The sequence below is a fragment of the Ambystoma mexicanum genome, chromosome 2q, assembly GCF_040938575.1.
Source record: "Ambystoma mexicanum isolate Mex_15411 chromosome 2q, UKY_AmexF1_1, whole genome shotgun sequence".
Classification (NCBI taxonomy): Eukaryota; Metazoa; Chordata; class Amphibia; order Caudata; family Ambystomatidae; genus Ambystoma; species Ambystoma mexicanum.
In genome coordinates this window covers 1,318,590,151-1,318,617,302 of record NC_090924.1, presented here as the reverse complement: position 1 = coordinate 1,318,617,302, position 27,152 = coordinate 1,318,590,151, and the positions used below count along the sequence as shown (strand labels likewise).

At 46.4% G+C, this 27,152-nt stretch overlaps 1 protein-coding gene across 1 annotated transcript in view; it reads left to right on the top strand.

Annotated features, from left to right (window-relative positions):
• The window catches only part of NEK10 (NIMA related kinase 10), a 2,768,076-nt gene that overhangs the window by 614,644 nt on the left and 2,126,280 nt on the right, over nt 1-27,152 (top strand). The window contains exon 13 of the mRNA XM_069648774.1: nt 15,931-16,070. Within this exon, the coding sequence (XP_069504875.1) occupies nt 15,931-16,070 (140 nt within the window). The remainder of the gene's footprint in view (nt 1-15,930; nt 16,071-27,152) is intronic.

Sequence of the window (27,152 nt, the reverse complement as noted above, 5' to 3'; positions counted from 1 at the left end):
TCCACCCAGATGATCCTCCCTTGCATATTCACCCGTAGGGTCGGGATCCAAAAGCGATGACCTTTCCATGGCCACCTGAGCAGAGGATGTCGGGGAAAAAGGAAGTGAGGACGCCCTCAAGTTCTTCACATAATCTACTCTTAGAATCATACCAAGAAGTGTCATTTCTAATGCTTTGCCTTTCTTGGCAAAATACCCTTCTATTTGTAGGAAAGCCCCAAAGACACTCACACCACAAAAAAATACAACCCACTGGTGATAAAGGCCCAATACACCTCTTGCAAGGATAACAAGTATTTTTTCCATACAAAAGGAAAAAGCGCTAACAAAGAACTATGCTGCCGCGAAACGTTCTGCCAAAATCAGTACGAACAATACTTTATGAAGGCATACAACGTCACCAGTGAAGTAAATTACATAATGTGCAATCCGGCGCTGCTGGTTTAGTGGGAACCTACACATATGTCACCTTCTCCATAGGGGATTCCAGGCCATTGGTCCCAACTCCGTCCATCCATCTTCTTCCACGAGGGCAATGTTGCAGTCGTCATCAGTCAACTGTGCACCTGATATGGACAGAAAGGGGCCCAGAGGGAAAGCCGAGGTCACACTAACACACACACTTCACTCACTGCCAGGCACACCGACATTCCTCCAAGGTCTCCCACCCTCGTTCTGGGTTGTAATTTCATTCCTCCCCGCACCTCGCAACACAAATCACTTGATCTAGGAGTAAAGGCAGGAATGCCCTGCTTTCTGATCTTTCTTATTGATCAGGGAGTGCAACAAGTTTATGGTCAGTGGTCTGGGTTATCTTGTATACTGGAATTCAGGGGTACTAAAGCCAGGGCATTGGGGTGCTATAACTTAGGATTGGGACTGGAGGGGGTTGGAGGCCTGGGTAATTGTATGGATAAGCTTGTCCAGTAATGCAGCGTGTTGCACGGGGGATTCGTCTGCTCTCTGAACTTCCCTTCTCTTCCACCCGCATGTACTGTGGTAGTGACGCATGCTGAGTCAGAGTAAATGGTCACGTGACACCCTTGGGACGCTTGTAGCGGTTCAATAAGTGCTATAAGCTCGGCAGCTTGAGCTGAAAAATGCATTGGCGATCTCTTCTGCACTGGGGTTTCATATTCCCCATCAATAAGACATACCACTGCAGCACCAGTGTGCCATAATCCTGTGTCCTGGCCAATTGTCGCTGACCCGTCAATGAAGCCAACCCCCCGCCTCTCAAGGGTGTCTGTCATGTGCTTTTGGGATGTCATCTCCCAACCCTTAAAGGTCACACAGTCATGGTTGACCAAGTCTTCCCCAGAGCATAGTTCGGTCAGGAAAGTGGCAGGGTTAACAGTTTTGCATCGTACAATGTGAATATTTGGACTGGATAGAATGATCTCATATGCGGATGCCTGCTGTATTGTCAGTGTGGATTTGGAGCACTCTGAAAATGCCAAAAACTGTGTGTTCAACTTACAATGTGATGGAGCACCCCATAACGATGGTCAAGCTTTTTTCAATGGCGAATGCTACTGAAGCAAGTGCTTGCTCACACGTGAATTGCCCCAGCATCACTGAATCTAGGATACCACTGTAACAGGCCAATGGCTTGTGGCCCATTAAACTTTTCTGGGTTGGTACTGTGGTCATCAGCTGTCCGTTAGAATGGGAGAATAGGTACAACTCTTCCGTATAGGCTGTGGTTGCTAACACTGGTGCAGTCAAAATTACTTCCGTGAGGGCATTGAAATTTGCACACATCTCTTCCATCCATATTATTTTGCTGTCGCCATTCTGAGCTTCTTTAAGGCCCTGCAACAGTGGCTGTGTGTTAGCTGCGTAATTAAGCATGCATACCGTACAATAATTACAGAGCCCCAAGAATGTTTGCATTTCCTTTACCGTTTTGGGCTGCAAGGTGGCGCACACAGAGGCTGCGCGGTCGGGAAATAGTATTTTGGCATTGATTGAAATTAATTGACACAAGTAGAGGACCGCCTGGAGGCAATACTGTAATTTTGCCTTCTCCACCTTGTATCCATTGCTGGCCAAAAGTTGTAGGAGTGTTATGGAGTCCTATTTGCACTGGTGCTCACTGACACTGAACACTAGTAAATCAGCAATATGTTGAATGATGGTACAGGCACATGAATATTACCCAGATCGGCATGTCGTATTCTGTTAAAAATGCTGGGGGACTCGCAGTACCCTTGAGGCAATCTTGTGTGTTCAAAGCACATTCCCCCATGTGTAAATGCTGTGAGGTACTGTGAATCTGGGTGCAGGGGGACAGAGAAGAAGGTGCTTTTCAGATCCACCACAGTAAAGTGGGTCACCTCTTTGGGGATGTTGCAAAGTTATTGGCACATGGTTCAGGTCCACTGGAAATTCAGCCTGTAATATGTTATTAAGAGGGTGCAAATCCTGAGCCATTCCCCAACTCCAACCCTCTTGCTTTCTTTATTGGATAGATCTCTGTGTTGCATGGGGAAGTAGATGGTACAATTATCCCCTGATTGAGTAGGGAAACAATAGTTTCCCTTATCCCTTCCTCCGACATGGGGTACTGTCTTACCCGTGGTAACACTGCTCCTGGTTTAAGTGTTATATGAACTGGGACCACCCTTTGCAAGAGTCCAACATCATGAGCATTTGCCGTCCACAGTCTCTGAGTGACCAGTTCTAAATCTGTGTGAGTGAAGGGGGTGGAGCTTCAAGGGCCATCAATGCACACTGCACTTTCTGATACTGTACTATAATGTCCCAGGGCATAGCAATTGTGAGTACAATCTCACCGTCATCTTGTTTGTCTTCAAAGAAGTCCGCATCGGCCACTTCCTTGAGGGGTGTTGTAGGGTCAATACACAACACTGTGCACCACTCGCATCCATCTGAGTCCGTTCCAATAACAACAATCCATTTCGCTGAAACCACCTTACCCTGCAAATCTAGGGACAGTATTGTTCCTGCCACCAGTTCAGGGAACAACACAGGTCGGGAAATTAAGTCAGATGGCACTCGCCAGCAAGCTTTACCAATTTGGGGCGCTGATTCGAGAAGCACAGTTATGCCATACACAAACAAATCATGGTCCCTGGGGACACCACTGTTACGCTCACCTGGCTCCCACAGGGGCGACGGTCGGAACTGGATAGCTGCGGTCTCTACCAACGTGAATTGTAGTGCAGAGATGACTGACTGGACTGGCCTGCTCATTTTCGTCTGCTTGACCCGTAGGAGTATTCTCCTGAAAGCGGAGAAAAGGAATTAGCCACCCGTGGTTTGAGTGAGCACACCCCCACCGTTTTCCCACTAATCACCTCCGATATTCCCTTTCACGAGTCTCACCTTATGGTTTTGAATGATGAGCTCTCCATCCTGCGTGGAGTGCAGGGGCGCGTAGATAACCAGTTACTTCACTGGTCCGAAGGAATTGGGTGAGTTCCAGACGAAGATAAGTGGCGAGGAGCCGTAAGTATTTGGTTCTTAAGAGGTCAAAATGTCTGTTATTCACTCTTGTCCGATTCCTTCCTTTGTCTTGCAGCTTGATTCGAGAGGAGGGTGTCTTGTAGCAGCTGATTGCATTTAGGTAAGAGTCTGTGTTACCCAACACTGTCCGGTAAAAAATGCCAGTGCTTAACCTGTTGCTTTCTCTCTCCTAGTTCCTTCCAGACCTCACGTTGACTTGGATTCTTTGCAGCATGGTCTGAATGAGGTAAGTTTCTTCATATGATCCTGGCGCCTATGGCGCCAGGACTGATCCCGTATATGAGCCTGGCGCCTACGGCGCCAGGACTGAACCCAGATAGCCCCTAGCCGGGGTGGCTGGGTTTTCAATAGGTGTCTGGATGCTGCTCCCTGGACTGATGGACTTGGTCTGGATGTCCGGGGGTAGGCATCATGACAACCACGAATTACAGCTTCACCCCCCCTTGCATGTATTAGGACCATCGCTCTTATAACTCACATGTCCGGAGTGGCGCACACTACCTCTCCATCTGTGAAGGAAACAGTCATGTTCAATTTGTACATCAGGTCTCACTCCAACAAATTTATCAGGGAGCTCTCAGAATATAACAGAGGTGCATTCACCACTTTGCCTCCAATCCTTCTTGGGATGGGGAATCACGGCGAAAGCCCAGAGAAGCCCTGTGTGTCAAGGGTTTCACCTGATAGCGGGAAGTTTACCTCACTGATGCATGATTTAGTGGCACCTGTGTCAACCATGAAGATGAATTGCTTGCTACCTATCTCAGAACCCACCAAGGGTTCCTCTTGAGGTCGACTGTCATTTACAGGAGTGGGCACGCAAGAGTTTTCTGTGGGCTGTCCTAGTCAGGGTATGTATTTGTACCGGGGAATGGTCTTTGGCATGCCATTCCCATACATGACATTCTGTTGAGGCATCCTGGGGCTTGTGTTGGTAGCTGTTTGTAGGCCTGGTGTATCTAGTAGGGTATGGATGTTGGCATGGGGGTCGACAACTGTGCCTGGGGCTCGGGTGGTGGACAATAGTTGCCATTCTGATTGTATCCTGCCCCCTGTCTGTGCCTGTACTCCCTTGCGAAATGTTCCCACTTCCCACAGCTCCAGCATTGCGAGGGACCCATGCCTGCTCCCTGTGGTCCCATCCCTCCAAATCCCCCTCTCCCTTCTCTGAACCCGCCCCTCCCACGCTGGTGACCTCCTTATTGCCACTCTGGGTAGGGGCCCTGCGGTCCACCTTACCACTGTCCTTCTCCTCCTCCTGGACAAAATGCTGCTATTTTGACATTTGCTGGGGATGGGGTCTGCTCCACCACCTCCATTTGTGCAGTCAATGGTACTGCCCCCTTAACTTTTATCTTCGCCAATTTATTTTGTACTAGTTTTGCTTCCTCCGCTTGCAGCCGTTGAGCTGTTTCCTTTTCTCGCTCTTTTATTGTTTTACAGTGATTTATGATAATAGTTTGTATCTCAGCCCAGCCCTTTGCTTCGATGCCCATAATTTTTTCTGGTGCCTTCTAAACTTCTTTGGGCAAACCCCTTTTAATAGCAAAGTAAAAAAGAGGAACTGATTGGTTCCCCATCTCTGCACGACCCATCCATCTCCTGAACCTTAAAGTATTGCGCAAGGTCCTCGCCATCCCCCAGGGCATTCCACAGCTGTGCTCTGATATTGTTAAAAGGCACACCATCATGTGCGCCATCATCTAATTTTACTCCAGGGTATCCTGCTTTAACCCATACGTCTCCAGCTTGGTCCCCCACGATTGCCACAGTCAAGCTTTTCATATCCCCCACAGCTAAGGGAATCCCTGCTGTTGTTTTTCGAAAGCATAGAACCACTTCCCAACCCTGGAAGAAAGGGGTGGGAGCAGCTTCATCAAATTATTCTATCCATTGTGCCCAGGGCACATTGTGCGTCCTCTGTATGTCAGTGTTCCTTCATTCTTTCTGTCCAACGCTTCCCTTTTTCCTTGCTACCGCCACCTAGCCATAGTTCCTTAACCGTGATCCCCACAAACTTTCCACCCGCTGCGTAATCTCCGGCGTCTGCTTGTTCCCTTATTCATCCTCACACACCTCTATGTTATCTCATTCCTCTTCTCTTAACTCCCTGTCCCTATCCCTGTCCGACCTTGCAGTCCCATACCCTGTGCTTCCTGCTAGTCCGTCGCTAGCTTCCTCCTTCTCGACATGCACATCCTTAATTGCAAAACCCTCTAATCTAAACAAAATATCCCCTGCTCTCCATTCATCTAACCCATTCCCCTTCTTCCCTCTTCCGTTCTGAGCCGTCTTCAGTCGAGCCAATTCCACCCGCATAGCCTCCAATGCCTCCTCCAGCTCCCTTTGTACCTTACTGTCCTGGGGCGGGATACCACTTAGTGTCGGTATGTAGGGAGGTGGGGCAGTAGCTGGTGTAAGCACAAATGTCATTTTTGTGTACCCTGTGACTGGGCGAGTGGTGAATGGGTAAATCCTTGACTGTGGGGGCACAGTCCTGGTTCCCTGTGGTGTTACAGACATTGCATCTAGGACAGCCCCTTCAACATTCTGTTCCCCAGTCCCATCAGTGTCTTGCACATCCTCTATCATCTTCCACAAATCCAATATCTCTTTCCTCTGCTGAAGCTGTTAACCCTAGTATTTAGCAGCTAAGCATGTGCTAATGTGATCTAATATTACTCTATTGTGGGGGCCCGGTCTGGCCAGGTGTGGTGCATCCCTCCTCCTTGTGTCTCAACCACACATTGTTTATGATATTTTTCAATTTTGTCCCCGTACAATGGTAACATGCCATACAAATATTCAAATGGTGCCCCCCTCCCAGGTTCGCATTTTGCACAAGGTCCCACTTTTACAACTTTTACAAATATGCGCTAAGCACACTTTCATTACAACAGTCTCTACCAGTACACTGTCCCTGCCTCCCCATCGCCGATCGTGAACACCTCCTCCACCTCCTTTACACACACACACGCACGCACGCACGCACACACCTGCACCACCGACTTCCAAAACAAATGATCAACTCTGGCCACCACCTTGTATACAAAAGAATTGTAATACACTAAAACAACAAGCTAAAATAACAAGTTCAAACAACAACCACTACTTCCAACGAGCCCTCTAATTATATGGAGCTCCTATTTTTTCCGTTATCTTCTTGTCACAAAACAAATGGTGCCATCATCTTCCTTCACTCGGGAAGGCTCCCAACACTACTGTTTTCCCTCCATAAAATCCTCTTAAATATCCCTAAATAATAATAAAACTAAATCTAGCCATGTGGCCTCACCACACCTTACTTTCACCCATGCATGCCACACTCCCCCACTCTCGCTACCCTTGGTTCTTATTACTCGCAAGGGGTGTACTCACGTCTGCATGTTCACCTGAGCCCCTCAATAACAGGGTCCCAATAACGACCTGCACTCTCCTCAGAGCCGCGCCCTGCTTCAAAGAGCAGACAGGAATTCTGTAAAAATGGCTCCTGCACACCTCTGCGATTTTGCGCGCTTGTGATTGGTGACTGTAGGTGGGCGTGGCCCCTCCAGAGAAGCGGCTTGGAAGCCTCTGTCATTGCAGAGGTTGTTGCTATCACATCAGGGTCATCAAATGTAGGAAAGCTCCGCAGACGCTCACAACAGAAAAAAATGCAACCCAGTAGGGAAAAAGGCCCAACACACCTCATGCAAGGATAACAAGTTTTATTTCCATACAAAAGGAAAAAGCACCAACAAAGAACTCTGCTGCCGTGGAACGTTCTGCCGAAATCAGTATGAAAAATGGTTTATGAAGGCATACAACCTCATCAGTGATGTAAATTACATAATGTGCAAACCCACGCTGCTGGTTGGTGGGACCCTACACATATTTCACCTGCTCCAAAGGGGATGCCAGGCCGTTAGCCCCAACTCGGTCTGTCCGTCCTTCTTTCACGTGGGCGATGTTGCAGTCCTCATTAGTCAGCGGAAAATAACTATTGTATTACTAAGAAAAAACACATGTATTTCTATGTATCAGTGCACCTGGTATAGACAGACAGGGGCCCAGACAGAAAGCAGAGGTCACACTAACTCACACACTTCACTCGCTCCCAGACAGGCCGGCATTCTTCCATGGTCTCCCACCCTAGTTCTGGGCTTTAATTACATTCCTCCCTGCACCTCGCAACACAAATCACGTGACCTAGGAATGAAGGCAGGAATGCCCTGCTGTCTGATCTTTCTGATCGATCGGGGAGTCCAACACGTTTATGGTCAGTGGTCTGTGGTTATCTTGTATGCTAGAATTCAGGGGTCCAAAAGCCAGGGCATTGGAGTGCTATAACTTAGGATTGGGACAGGTGGGGGTTGGATGCCTGTGCCTTTCTGCTCATGGGATCACCCCGTTCACAGACACTCAGCCCTCCTCCCGTGGTCTTGCATGGCACATTCTTCCCAGGGTGCGAAGGTTGGCAATAGTTTAGGATAATGAAGGGTTTTATGGGGAAGTGCAGCTCTGACCTTTCTCCTCGGTGTGTGCGATACAACCTATTCCCTTGCTCATGTTCGCAGGCTTAGTCTTGAGTCCTGTATGTCGCGCTACGTTTAAGCTTTGTGCCACAATATGGCTGTTAATATCTAAGATGGCTGCTATTCCCGCATGTACACTATACCTATAAACATGCAATAATATGATTGTGTAGATACATGTAAGGGTACCCCCACGCTCCCTGATATCTTACATTACTGATGACAGCCATTGCCTTATTCTAAGCGATTGGGGATGCAGGAAGATCGTATGCCCTTCCCAACATATTACAAAGTGATTTTGTCCATTAAGCTTCTGTCAGTTGCTCCAAAAATTTGAGCAATTAATTTGGATCGGCGGGCTGTATTAAGAAAGAAGACTACAGCTGCAAAATATCCAGTTCCCTCCAATTTGACCCTTCCAAGCTTTGAAATAGTGACCCTTACAAGTAGAATTCCTATTCCCACGTGCTAGTGAAGTCCCTTGAAAAACAACTGTGAGAGGGTTAAGATCATACTCAGAGTATTTAGAAATGGAAATAAACCGATTAAGTCCACCAAGTCCAAGGTTTTTTGCAGGGAGATTCCATCAACGTTTTTAATCTATGAGATGCTGTAGGAATCTGAAATGTTATTCCTGACCCCAGCTATGCTCTAAGAAATTAAATCCAAGAATCTGTTAGCAAGCTTCCTTTTGGCTACTAAGAAAGGAGAAGTTTCTAGTGCTAGAGACGTAACATAAGAACCAAATATACAAAGCTGGTCTTAATGTCACTGTAGAAACGTTTAAACCTCTCTGCAGAGTATGTTCTATTTCATAGTCTGGCAATTTAATAATTGTGGTTAAAATTTAACTGCTGAATTTATTGGTCAATTTTCTGCAGATGATATAAAATCTCTCTGCTTTGCACTAAGATTTGAACAAAGTCAAACAAAGAATTGTGAAGTTATTTTTTTGATTTAACATCCAGAAATATTTAAATTCCCTTGTTTTCAAGAGCATCTCTGCACCGAATTAGACAAGAGCGAAACTGGGGATTACTAAAACCAAAAGAAACATTACAGCCACACAATCCATGCAGTCAAATAAAATATGAACTGAGGTACAAATCTTAAAGGAAATCTCAGTGAAACCTAAAATCATAATTACGCTTTCTCCGCCCCTCCAGAAAGTCCATAGCTGAGTTAGCCCTCTCGAAGCAATCCTCAATAAGATTGCATTTGTTGGAGAAAGAGCAGGCAACGGAGCCAGGGTGGTAACTATCATAGCATGGACATTAGACTAAAGGGCACCGTTGACTCCTGTTTCCGCGTGTAAGGAAGCAGATGTCAAATTTGCAGAGGAATCTGGAAGAGCCAGGGGGCTAGATCTGCTTTTAGAACTCTTGGACCTCCCAAAGATCCCCGCTGGCAGTGTACTAGTATGTCATGAAAGCAGAGCATCCAATGTGCCAGGCAGCACATTTTGTTGTCTAAAGCTTTCCTGCCATTAGAAACTGGAAGTCCAGCGAGGGAGATCACAGAGAGGTTGGCCCAGTGGCCGCTGCTCAAGTATTTCTGTTACCCCCACTACTTCAACAGTTATTGGGGCAGCAGCCTTCCGTTCATAATAGAACCAATGATTTTGTAGTGAAAATAGGCCTCTGTGTGGTCTTTACAATTTCAATCCCGAGATCCCTCTCTGGGCTCTCACATAAGCAAACTAATAATGTATCAATGATCCTGAGGCTTTTGTCAACAATGTTCTGTTGAGATTTCTCTTTGCACACTGTCAAAATCTTTGTATTAATCTCATTCACAGCTGAATCCAAATGATTAAACCATGCTAAAAAGGTGATTCCAGCAGGAAGATGCGCAAAGCTAATATCTAAATTCTGTACCACTTGCAGGTACTCTAAGGCAGGACTCTGGCAAATCCTCCCTTGCGCTGGAAAGAGAGACAGCCTTCGTCACAAGCCTATCATGTTCATTAAGCATCACATCTGGGGATAGCTGTCGAAGTTTCAAGTGCTACCTTAAAAACAACTACACCTCTTAAATGGTAACAAGAATGTACTATGTGATGAAATTCCCTGCTTGACTTTAGTGACCACAGGTCGGGGACTCAGGCAGGGTACCTCTCCAATCCAGTGAATGTTGGACTCAGGGCGGTATGTTAAGGAATCCCTGGTCACTCACCCATGGTTCCCACTGCTTAGCAAGGCTTTATATCGCATTGCACTCTCCAGCCTTCCTTAACTGGGACTCAGTATGGGGAACTGATTACGCCCTCTCCCCAAACTGGGATCCTGAAAATACATCTGGTACTTCAGACTACAACCCCTTTCGCAGAAGCTACTCAGTGAATATTACATTTCCCAAAAGAAACACAACTCGGATGAATGCAGGAAGTGGAATTATGATTCTGAGAGTGGGGTATTTGACGTAGAAGACCATGTTGGGTTACCTAAGCCAGGGTGAACATGGGAAAATGTAGGCCATGCCTTATACAATGTGTGGACAAACCAAACTGAGATGGAATAAATACCCCACAATATCCTCCTCTCCAAACCCAAAAAACAGAATGAATTGGGGTAATGAAATCATCCATTCATGGATAAGAATACTTGGAGGAAAACCTAAACCCCCAGGAGGATATCCTCAGCACAAATCCCTTGCCAGGCTCTCCATGTACACAAACGAGTTCCAAAATGCCCACCAGAGCTCTTATAGATTTAGGTTGCCCCCCTGAGTCTAATTCTAACCATCTGCAAGTAATAGAGCTGAGCCAGTACCAAACATCACAAACCTTTGGCTCACACCTGCAGAACCTCAGCCATAGTCCCTCTAGAGGGCAGAGGAGATATTACTGTATAAGCCTGCCATCCCAGTCCAGTGTTGTGGGTGACAAGAGCAAGAGGCTAGAGAGGGGAGAATGCTGGGTAGGAGAGACACTGAAGAGGCTTTGGATAGTGTTAGGGAGAAGTCGCTGTTTAGGCTGAATTTCCTAACCTAGTGAGTACCCCAGCAGCTTTGCTGGATTTTTGGGGTTTATTTTTTTCTCCTGCCAAGAGTGAGACTCTTTTACCCTCACTCTTAGACATGATTTGAGTGTGTTTCTTTGGATCTAGATGTGTTTAATGGGCTATGGGGTCTTTTACCCCATAGGGCTTCATATGTTTTTGTGATGTGTGTTACACAGCACCCTCAGTGCAGTGACACAGGGTTGTCAAAGTGACCCCCCAGTATAGACTCTATACCCTGAGACTGACTACTGTCTCCCAGGGCATGTAAAGTCACCATTGACTTTACTAGTCTTAAATTCCGAACAGAACCAGTACAAACCATCATATTGTGGACGTACTGGCTGGGGCAATTCGATTGCCCCAGGGTATGTTAGTCGAGGGGGCACGACTCCGTCCCCCCTGATCGAGTTTTGGCTGGTGGCAGTGGATAATACTTTTTATATTCAACCGCAAATATTTTCCGATGGGATTTCCCATTGTTTTAGGCTACTATCTTTATTTAATTATTTACGGTAGCCTCGAACATACCGCCGGTTTATTTAATTAATATTAATTCTCCGGTTGGTATTTTTTGCCAAAACTTGATTCTAAAATGGCATTCGTGTTCTCTTCTGTGACTCCAACCCAAGTCGAGCCCTTTGTTCCACTTTTTGGCTGGCTTCTCCACAGAAGCCCTCCAAAGTGGTGCCACTCTGTCTGGGGTACTTAGGAGGGGTGGAGGGGAATTTAGGCACCCTGGACTGAGTTGCCTAGACAACTCAAGTCGCACTCCATCCTGATTGGCACAAGTGGTGAGCCGGCCGGCTCACCACTTAGCATGTTTGAGTGACAGCTAGGCTGAGTGAATGGGGGTTTTCTGCATAAAAGCAGGGCTTTGGGGACTGGAACTTCAGAAGTCGCCACAGGACCTAAGAATCCGACGAGGGAGAAGCTGAGCCGACCTGCCACGACACCACCACCGGTGGAGCCCTGCTGGACCGCCTCACCACTTTTCCTAACGACAGAGGAGATCTCCCGCCGGAGAGTCTTCTTCCTTTGACTGGTGGGGATAACCAGTTTCACCGTCTTTTCACCTTCCCAACGTACCTCGTGGCCGCCTTGCCTGTGCCAAGCACCCCGGCAACCGGGATACCACGTTTTACCACGACCGCGAAACAAAGGTACCACCTTTAACCGGAAAACTCAGCGGCTGGTTTCTGCCCTGGTAGTGCAACGACCTTCATCTTTCCTCCAAGTCGAGATCTTCTCTTCCCCTGGACGACGACGCAACTTGCACCCACTACCAGGAACCACTGCCACCGCTGGAGGATCCTTCCCACTTAAGATACCCTGTCCCGCCTGGCTTCCCTTGCTACTGACTGTACGGGGTAGATTTAGCCCCCGGCTTTCGAACCTGGGTTAGCCTGGGACACCCTGGCTAAACTTTCCTAAGCCTCTCTAAACTCTTTTTGAACCCTCTGCACGACTTTCTAAGCCTAGTGTAACTGTGTGATCTTGGGCGCATTTGTGCTCTGCTCTCTCTAAGAGTGGGCCCTGCCTTTGGACTTTGGCTCACCAGTGACGTTTGCTCTCCTGCCTTGCTAACAGTGTTCCTGAATCTTAGAGTGGTGTACCTTTCCATATTCTGTCTTTCTCCCTCCCTTTCTCACAAACTTATTAGAGTGCCATCTAGTTAAGCACTCACCTCTGTATGAAAATAAGTGGTGTTTTACAGTGAATTATCTGATAAGGAAAAAGGGGTGTATGTATTACAATAGTAACTGTGTTTAGAATATTTTACAAGTGCTGGAATGTTTCAAACCGTGTGTTTTTAAATAAATAATTATATACTTTGATACCAAAGCTCTGGTCAGTGTTTGCTTGTATTATTGTACCTGAGTGCCTATTGTGTATACTTTGCATACTGCCTAACTCTTCTTGAGGGTAGTCTGACTGCTCATCCACAGCTACCAGGTAAATCTGGGTGGTGCAGACTGCTACCAAGTGGGTTTACTGCCAACACCTGTAGTCTTAAATATTTTGCAGTGGTCCCTAAGGGAACTGCACAGGTTTCTGCCTAACAGATAGGACTAGTGACTAAAGAGTGCTGAAAAAGACAGCTGGAATGGTGGCAGCAGGGGAGAGGAGGAGGTGACAGCTACAGGAGAGAAAACATCAGTGGCATTTAAAAGGGTGAGCGAGGAGGGAGGAACATCAGTGCAAAGGAGCAGGGAAATAAAACCAGGACTGGAGTGGAAGGAGGTAATAAGAACACAGTCAAGGAGGGAGGGCGGAAAACCCATTGCAGAGTTAAAATAAAGTGTAAGATCAGAAGACAGGAGGGGGTGAAGTAAACTTTGGAGTCGAGTGGAAGGTTGTGATAGTAAAAGGGTGAGCAGAGGTCGTAGAAGGTAAGGAGAAGGTGATTGTGAAGGCGGCAAGGCCAGTGTGGAAGGAAGCAGTACAATCAAGAGAGAAGTGTGAGGAGCCAGGAATGAGACACAGACAGAGGAGTCATGATGATTGCTGTAAATCTTTATTTAAATAATAAAGGGGTTGGAAAATGCCTCACTGTCCCTAGTCTAGTAGGTATTTCCCTACCTCAACCAAAAAACAAAGGGCCTGTCCTGTGTCAAGATGTCCAAAGCAAAAATGTCCTGTGTCAGAAATCCTATACTAGCCCTCTCATTCTAAAAGTAACTCTAATGTGTTCATGGTATTGCCTTTGACTTGAAAAGTGCACAAATGTTCAAATTTGACAAAAAGGTATAAATCCAACAAAGGTTCCAAATGAATAATGTTCACAGTTCCAGGGAATTATTCCCTTCCTCAGGTTTCTCTCCAGTAAAACAAAAGTTCAAAAGAATAACCAAGTTCTTTGTAGCCTAAGAGAATAACCCCTCCTCTTGATGTTGAAACTCACTCCACTGCAAATGATGCATGCACCAGTTCAAAATCCTAAGTGCATGCATTTTCTTTGGGATTCGCTTTTTTCAAAATACCACAAATGCAATTCAAAATCCTAAGGGCATGAATCTTCCTTCAGATTCACTGACTCACAAAGCACCTGGTAAACTCTCCTGCCATTTTTCTCCTAAATCGTTTCTTGATACAATTTGGGTGCGGGTTCCCGTCTCGGAAAGCTCCTGGTATACTCTCCTTCCAGATTTCTCTCAGCTTACAAAGCAACTGGTATACTCTCATGCCAGGTGTTAATTATACTATTCACTCTCGCTGTCACCCTGGTGCACTCTCCTGCCAGGACAAACTCTCAAAGGGTATGAGTCTTCCTTCAGAATTCTTTTCACCATATGTGATTATGGGTGTCGGCCCCCCGAATTGCACAACACTTGGGTTTCACAAATTCACTTTTGTCCACTTGGTTTTCACAATGTCCAAGTTCCTTGTTCACTGTCTTGGAATGGAGTCCTCCCTTCTGGGTTTCTCTGTGGTAAATGCTGCAAAACACCCTGGTATCCCCTCTTTGCTTTCTCAAGCTCACTGGTATTTTTAAGCGGTTTCTGCGTCCTCCACATATGACCCTCTCCGTAGCGGTCATGCTTTGGCAAGCGTTGGTGTCTCCAACACTCGCTGGTCCTCTCCCCTGCTCCATGTCTCATGTCAGCAGTCTGCTCGGTCTTGTGTCCATTTTTCACTCACTTGTCCAGCTGACAGCTCAGGTCCCCCTGGCAATCACAAGCCGGTCTCTCGGCAATCACTATCTGGTCGGGTTTCACTGCAGTTCTGCACGGCTTCATCTTTGAGCTCCTTCAGTGGGAAGGGAGCTATTTGGAGCCAATCGGATTCCTCCAACAGATATATTGTTCACTTCGTTCTAGCTGAGTAATCTTCATTTTGGTTGCTCTCTCCCTCATGTCTGTCTTTGTTACTGATAACACGGCAGGATGTTTAAGAGTTCTATGACTAAGTGTTGAAGAATATTGAGGATTACTGCCACAATATGCCACGAGGGTCTGAGGTATTGAAGGCATGTCCCTAAAAGGGAATGGGGGATACCATGTCTCACCTCTCACCCAATGATGCTGCTTCATCTCCCTGAGGGTCACCTCCCCATGTGTTTCTCCCTGAAATAGCTGCCCCCAGGGTCAGGATCAGGTAGTGTCTGCCGTCCCCTGGTCTCATGAGGGGAGACTACCTCTGAGTAAGGAGTGATGACACAATCAGGTTCATCAAAAAAGGTAGAGACAGAAACAGACCAAGGCGGTAGTAATGAGACAGTAAAGGACAAGGAGGGGAGGTTGGCAATGGGACTTCTTCAGATGAGGAAGAAGGGCTATTTTTCTATGAGGGTTGTAGGAGAAAGAGGATAGAATTAGAGAAGAGAGATTAGGCCTTAGTCACGCTATTGTTTCAGAGGTCAGGAAGAAAATCAGTCGGTCAGAAGCAAAAGATTTCGGGAGCCAGGCCAGGCCATTGGCAGGTCTAGAAGGCAGGAGGGTTTCCAGTGGTGGTCACTGAGCCTAGAAACCGCTTAGAGAGGCGTTGGGAAGGTTAAGCTCAAACAGGAAGGCTATTGGATAATGATACTACTTCTATCCTGGCTGACCCCACAGCATTGCTGAGAAGCCCCAGAATGTCTTCCTGCATACTAGTAGTTACTGTAGTGTCAAGGTATGGGACCTCAGAAAGCTTGCACTTACACACACCTAAGCATCATTAACCCTCAAGATTTGTGAGTAGAGAGCAGAAAAGAGACTGAGAGGGGGAGAGATTAGAGGAATGTCATCCTTGGGTTGTTTAGGTTTCCTTTTGAGGGGTGGATCATGTTCTATGTTTAGATTGGCCCACCACTGTACAGTTTCCTAATAATCATATTGAACTTGACAAGTGTGGTCTTGGAATGCCAAGTCCCAAATGCCCGGCCTGTGACAACAATAAGCATTTAAAGCCAAGCAATCATGGTCAACTGTGTCTTTTTGTAGGAACAGAAGTCTAGTCTCTGATCGTTCATCTATTGGAACCTTATCGAGTGCAAACGCGGCAGGGAGAATCCAGCAGCTGCGTTTGTCCGAGAACCTGAGTCCTCGCGAGAAACAAGAAAATACACTCTCTCTTCAAGCAGGTAATTGGAACTCGTAGCCATTTCATTCAACCGGCAAATACATGGCCTGCCACCTACATATATTATGCATGCCATTGACATGATCCAGTTCTTGTGCAAGTCTTTTATGCTGTATTTGAGACCAGAATTAGATGTTGTTAGCCATATTGCATGACGATGAACCAGCTGTACAGTGAGTGTTGTGAAAGAAATGACAACTGGCTTTAGCTTATGTAGACTAGACTTAAGCAAAGCCATGCAAAGCGGTACACATAATTATAACCGACTTTGTGAAAGAAGACAAGGAAAGAAACAAAAAAATAAGAAAAATTGACAGCACCAGTTCCGACTTAAGTGTATTTGTTGTCTAGTGTCTATTGATAGAGATTGGATGAATGTACAGTTTGCAGCGTTTTACGGGTTACACAGAATAACCGAGCTAAACAACAACTACCAGGACTGTGGGTTTTCAAGTCATTCACAAATAAAGGTGATTCTTTTGGATTATTAAACAATATTTTGATATGTAATAAATAATATTAATGAGAAATATCCTACAAGTATAATGTAGAAGTTTTGTTTTCTACATCACCAATACGAAACTGCAACCTTATCTTTTTATCCAGTAAATAAACTGTAATCTAAGTGCATAATCACAAAACCGAATTTGTTATTCCCATACAATTAATATCTAAATCATAAATCATGCCCATCATGTTTATTTACATAGCATGGTAATACTTCAATTGAACATACAATTATCTCATTGCGATCTATGACGAATCCAGGAAATGTATCCCTTCTTCTCTAGGGGGAGCCACCCCCATTGAGGCTAGGGAGGTGAACACGCAAGGCAAGACCCTCGCTAGGGTTTTGGGCAAGCGGGACCTCTCTGGGAGTGACTCTTCCTTTAAGGACAAGGTCGCCTTGGGTCTAAGAAGGTCCCCTGTGAAATCTGTACTCTCCACCTACACGCGGCCACAGAAGTTGTGAATGTGATAAGCCCTTTTTGTTTCCCTAACCCCACTTCTTGAACCCCCCTCTGACTCGACCACTTGAAATCAGAAGCATGTTACCTCTTGTAACTGACTATAAAACCACCAAAATCTCCTGGAGGAGGAGATTCTCTGGGGTGCAGAGCAGAGACTGCCTAGAGATGGGACCATGCAGAGGACATGGTGGGCCTGGGGCCCACAAAATGAAGCCGAATCCAGAGATGTCGGGGTTGAAAGCTCTTCAGCCACCGTAAGGAGAGCCAGAGCAAGAAGCAGTAATGAGGCAGGCGGAGACAAACGCCATTGATAGCGAATCACTGATACACCTTGGCAGAAGCACTGTGAAAACACAGGTACGCAGGCCACTCAGGAAGAAGGGAGGCAGGCGGTTGAATGCTGCGGGGAAACCCAAACCCCAAGTCCTTCATCGGCTAGTGAGCCCATGAACAACATGAACCAGGACCGAGGTGTCTGAATAGTCGCACTAAGATCCAAGAGAGTGATGAGGAAAAGTCCCATAACGATAAAGGGATGCAAACTCCATTGGAGAAACCGTACGCAGCCTGCACAAGGGCTGAGGTGTCCCAAGAGACACAAGAACTGATACTAGTGCAGAAAGCCATAGAAATTGATTAAAAAGCATAATTGCCATGTTACCCCGAAGTGTGAAAGCTCAAAGAGCGAGTTGGGCCACAAGATATAGCACAGATGGAGGGGGCTAGATCGAGCACCCCACTAGATACAAACCTTGAAACAATTGCTGAACTGAGTGATCTTTCTTTTGAACATTTGAGAACCTTTCATGAAAGGAGTGACTTTATAACATGAGGAACCGAGATTTGGACTTTGAACTTTCTTTTTGATTCCTTTGTTTGAAAGCCATGGTGGTGATCCAGACCACATACTGTGCACTGGGATGAACACTTAATCTGGCGAGTATTTACAGGAGAGGCGGTTGTAGGGAAGACTTAAAGCTGAGCCATAAAAATCACCCAATGGGGTCAATAAGGAGTGCACGCCTTTGCAAGATGGACAAGATTTATTACATGCAAAACCGGCCGGGCAGCGTAGTCAGGTCCTTAGAAGTGAAAACTGCCACTCGCTCGCCTTGCCAAAGCCAGTTAGAGGTTATATGGCGGCAAACCGCAGAATTAACATATCGGATACAAAAACATTCCTACATTTCCTATTGGATAGACCCTATTCAAAAATCTAAACATCGCTTATTTCATTGGACAGTTACATATCTAAAACGACCCAGTAGAACAGAAAGGCAACACGGGTACATGTCCCCTCACATGGGATGTCAGTTTGGGGAAACCTGTAAACCACATTGCCACAAGCCAAAATCCTTGGACGAAGAGAAAGAAAGGCAAAAAGGGTACAATTCTCCTCACATGGGATGTCAGTTTGGGGAAACCTATAACCCGCATTGCCACTAGCTAAATGATTTTGAAGCAGAGAAAGAAAGGCAAAAAGGGCGCAATTCTCCCCACGTGAGATACCAGTTTGGGGAAACCAGTTTGGGGAAACCTGGAACCCAAATTGCCATAAGCAAAGAACGAGGCAAATATTGGGCAATTCTCCTCACATGGGATATCGATGTGGAGAGACCTGGAGCAAAGATTGCCACAAGTAGATAAAAAGAGACATTAGTAGTTGTCTGAAGTAGAAACTATTCCTGGCAGACGAGTAAACCAGGAAATAAACAGTGTTGTGGAAAGAAACCATTTACTTCATCATCCTGACAAACTATTGTACATTCTGACAAACGTATTCTATGAGTGAAACACTTACTTTGACCACCTATGAAAAATATTTTATGAAAGAAGTACTTGTATTAACATCTTGGGAAAAGTATTCTGTGGAAAAGACTGTTGTTACATCCTGATTTTGACATCTTGAGAGGAATATTTCATAACAAAAACAGTTGCTTTGGTTGTGAACAAGTGTTCTATGGAAGAGACATGTAGTTTGGCAGTTTGAGGAAAGTGTTGGATGATAGAGACATTTATTTGAACTGGATAGAATATTGTTAGAATAGAACATTTTCAAACGTCTCCCTGAATTGATTCATGGGAAGGGAGTCAAACCCTGGACACAAGGATTGCTTTGTTGGAGTCATAGTGTGAACCGTTTACACATTTTTGTTGAAATGGAAACAGACACATTTACCTTACACATTTTGGTTGTATATGTTAGTGTAAGGGTCATATATTTGGACACAAGGTCAATTTTCTTTAGCTTTAGTTTGATAGGACGGAAACATTCTTGTTGCCTTTATCCCATCCCCCTTTTATTTTAACAAAAATTACAAATGTTGAGAAAATTACAACTTAGAAGGGATTGTGTCCTCCGACGTATTCCTTATCTTGATAGATCATCTCCAGCTTGCTGGCCTCGGAAACATTTTTTCAGTAGAGGGCGCTGCGCGTCGATGTTCCTCGAGCCGCTGTCCCTCAACAGCCGCCGTATCGGTGCCGACGTCATCTTGCGTATAAATAGACTCGCGCAGCGTCCGTTGCTCAGTTCCGTTTTTCCGCGCTTCGTGGGCCTCGGAATCGTGTTGCTCAGTTTGTTACTCAGAGACTATATTCATTATTCCTCGAGAATAAACCAACTCTTACTCGATGGCTTCCTCATCCGAACCGACGACTCCACGGTCCGGCTTCAAAAAATGTCGAGACTGTGGAAAGAAAATGTCGTTGACAGATCCTCACAGGATCTGTTTGTGGTGCCTGGGATCGGAGCACCAATGTTCGGAGTGTGAGGACGGCATGTCCATGACGGCGAAAGCCTTGAAGGAGTGTAAGGGGAAGCTTGAGAGAGGTAAGACAGTTAAAACTCCTTTGAAAGTTTCCTCGGCAGAGTCGAGACATTCGCCTCCTCGCCGACACAGGAAACATTCTCAGTCTAGTTCTCGAAGCAGCTCCCACCACTCTTCGAGATCCAAGCATTCAAGTAAGAGACGTCGAAGATCCCTTTCCTCGCTTTCTTCTTCTGTTTCTGTGGAAAGAGACACCTGCCCCACAAAACATAGCTCTCAGGCTGAGTGGGAGGAATTCCGTAAAAGGATGCTTAGCGTCTTCGAGAAAGCGGCCTCGACCCCCTCGAAGATAGCTGGGGGTCATACCCTGGGTGAAAGACCCGAACAATCAAAATGCTGCGAGTCGTTGCACCCGGCGAAAGAAACTACTCGAGAGCATCACAAACCCTCGAGCAAAGGCACTGTGCCATCGACGCCATCGTCAAAGGTCCCTTCGACGCATAAATCTGCGTCATCGACGCCATTATCGAAGGGCTCATCGATGCATAGGTCGATCGAATCGACGCCGTCTTCGATGCCGACGCCGAAAAAGAGCAAAGCCACGGCCGTCACTACCTCACAGCCAGTGGTCATACCCAGAGCCTCTAGCATGACTTTGAGGTCATCGACAACCTCGAGTAAGATCTCGATCCTCTCGAGTTCTTCGAGGTCACTTCCAATCTTCTCAACGCCTTTTTCGGTGTTTTCGAAGCCTTTAACGTCCGCATCAACGACGTCGACGTTTTCCCAACCGATTATGACAAATTTAGCCCCTTCTGCTCTGGAAATAGGATTTAAGCCATTTCCAAGGTCTGATCATTTCAGACCTTTGTCTTCAATCTATGAGGAAGGGGAGGATTCAAATCAAGAAAGACCCTTTGGGGTGCAGAGATCTGCAACACCAGAACCAGAGGAATTTACCTCTGAGGAAAATAGGTTGAAGGACCTTAGAGAATCCCTACATGAGGCAAGTGGGTTAGATACTTCCCCAGAAATAGAATTTGCCAAACCAGACCCAGGGGAACATGCTGAGACCCCTTACAGAATTTTAATGGCAAGAATTATAGAATTCATGGGTTGGTCTACACCTTCACCTGCATTCCAACAGGATGACCTTACAGACATCTTAGTCAAAGGCCCACAGGAGGATCCTGTGGTTCCATTTCATGCTGCATTACAAAGAAAAATATTGGCTAACTGGGAAACTCCTGAGGTTATCCCCGCGGTTAACAAAAAGTTATCAGCCAAATATAGGGTATCTACTACTGACCCGGAATTTTTGTCTAAACATCCAACTCCAGAGAGTCTGGTTGTCCAAGCAGCAACTGCATCAGGCAGTAGATCGGTATACCCTACTGTTCCACAGGACAGGGATGACAAAAGATACAACACTATGGCTAAGAAAGTTTTTTCTGCATGTAGCATGGCGTTGAAATCTATTAACGCTACTTGTACGCTCGCAAGGTTCAGCCATACACTTTGGGAGTGTGCTTCATCAGCGGCTGACAGCCTCCCAGAGGGAGAAGAAAGATAAGCGTTTCTAAACATCATTAAATATGGTAAAGACGCAATGTGCGAATCCCTTCAAACTGGCATTGATTCTGCTGACAGCATTAGTAGGGCCATGGTGGCAAGTACTACAACCCGCAGATTTGCGTGGTTGCGAAAGTCTGGGTTTGCTCCAGATGTACAAGCCAGACTTTTAAATATGCCCTTTGACGGCTCTTCTTTGTTTGGTAAGAAGGTGGATGACAGCCTAGAAAAGTTACAGACATCCAAAGCAGCAGCAAAATCCCTGGAAGCTGCAATCCGCCAAACGCCATATCGCCCCATCAGGAACCTCTTGGAGAGGTAAGTCCTTTCGCTTTTGTTCCGCATTCGTAAAAGGCAGAGGACAGTCGGTTCAAAGAGGTAAAAAAAGATTCACCCGAGGTGGACGGGGTAAAAATACAAAAGCCGCAGCAGCAGCAGGTACCTCTTTACCATCGGCACCTGCATCAGCTGCCTCTAAAAGTCTCTGAGGATTCTCCTCACAAGACACCAGTAGGGGGCAGGCTAACTCAACATACGACGGAATGGCAGGCTATTACGTCAGATGCTTGGGCATTGGAGACAGTTGCCCAAAGTTACTGCCTGCCTTTTCGACGTATTCCTCAGAGTCATCCACCGGGGAACAGCTCTCGGAAAGTTCCAGATCCGCTCCTCTTGCAGGAAATTGTAGACCTGCTGGAGAAAGGTGCCATAGAACCGGTACCTGTAGCAGAGAGGAACAAGGGCTGGTACTCCCCCCTACTTCCTAATACCGAAGAAGGATGGAGGACTGAGACCTATCTTGGATTTACGAGAATTGAACAAGTTCCTCAGGAAGGACAAGTTCAAGATGGTAACTCTTTCTCAGATCCTCCAGGCCCTCCAGCTCCAGGACTGGCTCGTATCTCTGGACCTTCAGGATGCTTATTTCCATGTGCCAATCCATCTCAAACACAGGAAATACCTGAGGTTCGCAATTGGCGACTCTTATTATCAATTTCGAGTTCTGCCATTTGGGCTGACCTCCGCCCAGAGGGTCTTCACCAAGATAATGTCGGTAGTGGCTGCAAGTCTAAGGAGGGAAGGGATTCACGTCTACCCCTACCGGGACGATTGGCTGATCAGAGCTGTATCTCCGGAACAAGCTCAGATCCAGCTAGATTATGTCTGCCACTTCCTTCACAAACTGGGCTTCTCCCTCAACTTAAAGAAGTCACAGATGATACCATCACAGAGACTCCAGTTCATTGGAGCGGTCCTGGACACTTCCCTGGGAAAAGCCTCGCCACCAGAGGTGAGGGCTCAAGATATTCTGCAGATGGTCACCAGGTTTCAAAATGCCCAACGTCTCCCAGCCTTCGACTTTTTGAGGTTGCTAGGCATCATGGAATCCTGCATCTTCCTTGTGCCAGAGGCTCGCCTGAGAATGAGATCTCTTCAGTGAGCATTGAGAACTCAGTGGTCGCAATTCTCAGGGAGAATGACAGACCTCCTTCAGGTTCCGGACAAGGTGGCTCGAGACCTTCAGTGGTGGGCCTGCCAGGAAAACATCTTGAAGGGACAACTGTTTTGGCAACCATGGCCGGAGATAACAGTAGTCACAGATGCCTCACTCACGGGGTGGGGAGCCCATACCAACGACTTGACCATCAGCAGTCGTTGGTCTCCATCGGAGTCCAGACTACATATCAACCTCTTAGAGCTGAGAGCGATCAGACTAGCACTGAAGGCTTTTCTGCCATCTGTACAGGGGAAAAATGTCCTGATAATGATGGACAACACAGTGGCCATGCACTTCCTCAACAAAAGAGGAGGCGTAGGATCACTGCCGCTGTGCAGGGAGGCGATGCAGCTCTGGTTTTGGGCAATCCAAGAAGGAATCTCTCTGTCGGCAGTTCACTTAGCCGGAGAGAAAAACTTGACAGCGGATGCTCTGAGCAGGCAGAGTACAGTCTCCCACGAGTGGGAACTAGCTCAGGAAATCCTTCAACATATCTTCACCCTTTGGGGAACCCCTCAAGTGGATCTGTTCGCCACCAGCATCAACAGGAAGTGCGATCAGTTTTGTTCAAGGGAATTTCCCCCGAGAGGAGCTCCAGGGGACGCGTTCGTAGTGGACTGGGAGTTTCCACTTCTGTACGCGTTTCCTCCAGTCCCTGTCATTCCTCAAATGATCAGGAGGTTGAGAAGGTTCCGGAAAGCCATGATCCTAATTGACTCAGACTGGGCCAGGAGAACGTGATACCAGGACCTTCTGGACATGTCCTTCTGCCCTCCAATTCGTCTTCCACTCAAGGAGAATCTTCTCTCGCAGAAGGGGGGTCAGGTTCTCTATCCAGACATCAGAACCCTCAACCTTCACGCTTGGTATCTGAAAGGTTGAGATACTAGGATTGGGACCTCCCAGATGATGTCATGGAGGTGTTGCCTTCGGCAACAAGGCTAGCAACAAAGAGTTTATACCGCTGCCGTTGGAACAAATTTTGCAGCTTTCATGTGGTACACCAACGTTGTTATCTTTTCTACTCTATTTGGCAAATTCGGGCCTTCAGGTTGGCACTATCAAGGGCTATCTCGCAGCGCTATTGATCTTTAAGCGCACTGCAGTGGAACCATCGTATTTCAAGTTACCCTTAGTAATACAATTTCTGAAGGGATTAACCAATGTCTATCCTCCAAGACCATTCCAAGTTCCCTTATGGGACTTAAATTTAGTCTTAAATTTCCTGATGGGTACTCCTTTTGAACCACTCCACTCTTGTTCACTAAGGTTTCTCACCCTTTAAACCGTCTTATTAGTGGCATTTACATCTGCTAGGAGGGTCAGCGAATTACTGGCTCTATCTTGTAAACCCCCTCATACAATTTTTCATAAAGATAAAGTTGTCCTACAAGTGAAGCCTAATTTTCTCCCAAAGGTGATTTTTGAATTCCACATCACTCAGAAGATTACCTTGCCTTCATTTTATCCCCCTCCCCATCCGGGGAAAGAGGAAGAAAGGCTGCATAGGCTGGACCCAAGGTAGGCAAGCAGACCAACTGTTCGTAGGTTACTGAGGGCACAAATTGGGATTACCGATAACAAAACAAACCATTTCCAGATGGATCATTTTAGCCATTCTGGAATGTTACAAACTGGCAGGGAAAGAGCCTCCTCATAATCTTATGGCTCATTCAACCAGGGGTATCGCAGCCTCTTCGGCCCTCCAAAGAGGGGTACCGATTCGAGACATATGTGCGGCTGCCACATGGTCGTCTGCACATACCTGCACAAGATTTTACAACCTGGATTCCTCCTCTAGCCAAGAGACTAGGTTTGGCAAAGCTGTGTTGCATCCTGTTCACTCTTGAAGGAAACATGGCAATTTTACTCCCACCTCCAGTTACACACCGCTGCTATGGAAGTCTATCAAGATAAGGAATACGTCGGAGGACACAATCCCTTCGAAGAACAAGTTACTTCTTACCTGGTAACGTTCTTTCGATGGGATGTTCCTCCGACATATTCCTTATCGCCCCTCCCATCCAGCCCCTCAGTAAAACTTCCCTTGTGGTTACAGCTTACGCTCCTTCTGGGTCACTAACCAATTCATGTCAAACAACTGTTAACGTCAAAACGGAACTGAGCAACAGACGCTGCGCGAGTCTATTTACACGCATGATGACCTCGGCGCCGATACGGAGGCTGTCGAGGGACATCGGCTCGAGAGACATCGACGAACAGCGCCCTCTACTGAAAAAAAATTTCCGAGGCCAGCAAGCTGGAGATGATCTATCAAGATAAGGAATACGTCGGAGGAACATCCCATCGAAAGAACGTTACCGGTTAAGAAGTAACTTGTTCTTTGTGTCCACCTCTAATTTCTGACCCCTCACAATAGGTATGCTGAAAAAGAAAAAGTGATAAAGAAGGTTTGAATCTGTCATAGAGTAAATTACTCTGGATTAAGGGTGTTAAAAATGTTTGGTTTTGAATCAACGTGTATGAAATAAGTGTCCTGTTCTTCCCTTCTTGTGGCAATGCACTTTTATTCTCTTTCACACCTCTCACCTAGCACATCCTTTGAACATCCGGGTGAGAATTAAGTTGCAGGACTACTTTGAAGTTTTTTAAATGTATAATTTTGCGGGTCTTCCTCATTTATACACGCACAGCTCCCCGACATGCCCTGTGAAATGCCTGCTTTTGATGGTCTTGCAGTAAGTGGCCCATGAGTAAGTAAAGTAACTGCATAACATAATTATTTTAATAGCATAGATGCTGCAAATTATGGTGAACACACATAGGTCATATTTAATTGAGAATCACAGACAAATAAAAATGGAGAAGCTATCCTGACTTAAAAAAATAAAATAAAGATAGCGTCTCCATAAGTAAAGGTGGATCAACTCATCCAGGGGTGTCACTCCCATCCTTGGGGGCCACGGGGGCTTAAGTGTGCCTACACTTCTTCCCTGGCTTCTGCTTCCACTGGAATTTTTCACGGTTCCCATCCTGGACCCCTGGGATACCCCTTTGTCTGTCTCTTGGGTCTTGCAAGTGCTTGTATGTTTGGCCTAGGCAGCAGTGGGAGGAAGGGCCAGATAACACACAGCTAAGCCCCAGAACTTCCACCAGGAGGTTTGCCACTTGCTCTGGTCTACAGGCTGAGTGAGGCTACATACCTCTACGTGGGCTATGAAGGGATTATTTGGGCAGGCCAGCAATGGGAATCACCATGTTGCCCAGCAAGCAGAGTCAAAATCTGGTTCAGCCACCATCTTGGATCTTTGATTTGTGCTGCGCTGAGTTGACCACTTAAGCACGTGCCTCTTTTTGCCTGGTTTCAACATCTGTTTTGCCTCAGTCATGGAGTGTGCAGCTTGCGTCTGTCTTTCTAACACCATGAGAGCACCTCAACCTTACGAGCTGTAAGGATATTTTGATTAGCCTTGCATCAGGAGGGTGCCTGTTCTTTACTTATTGTGCACATGCTCCGAGACCTTAAGGGTGCTTCGGTTCTGGCCACATCGTTCCTAGATCTAGTACCCCTGGGACGGGCAGAGGTAGGTTCTTGCTACTGTGGCGAGTCTGTAACCACTGACTAGGGCATCCTCCCAGAACTGCCACCCGTCCCACCATTAATTTGGGGTGAGAGTGCTCACCCCTATGGCTAGCCCACCCTTAACCCAAGAGTTAGGAAGGGCTCTTCCTCACATATATCCTCCCCTTCCTGAAAGCACCAACTACAATGGTTAGTTCATGGCACCCTCTCTAGGGCTAATTATTTCCATAGGTGGTGATGGTGTTGATGTCACCCATTCAGAATGTGTGGCCACTCCCAGGTCCCCATTAACCTTCCCATCCAGCAGTAAACCCTTGTGTTCATGTTCCTGTAAGATGTTTCTCATTTTATGGGCCCACAGTTCCTCTCTTGACTTGGGCCAAACCACTCACCAATGTGCAGACATTCTGAACCTAAAATGACGTATTGCATCTAGCCCCATCATGAGTACTATCTCTACCTTGAATTGCTATATTTTGGTATGGACGTTGAGTCAGGCCTTAGGATAGACCCCCTGGCTCCCATGGATGCACATCACAGATACCAAAATCTTAGGAAACAGTTACACTTGCTACACCAGATCTGACAAACTGTCATTTTCTGGCTACCAGATTCCTGGAGGACTGGCTGTTCCTACATTTCCATAGCAAAGAAAGAGATGATGGCTGGAAGGTTTAGAGTTAATCTTAACCTCTGGCATTGCTCGGGATAACCTCTCAGACAATAG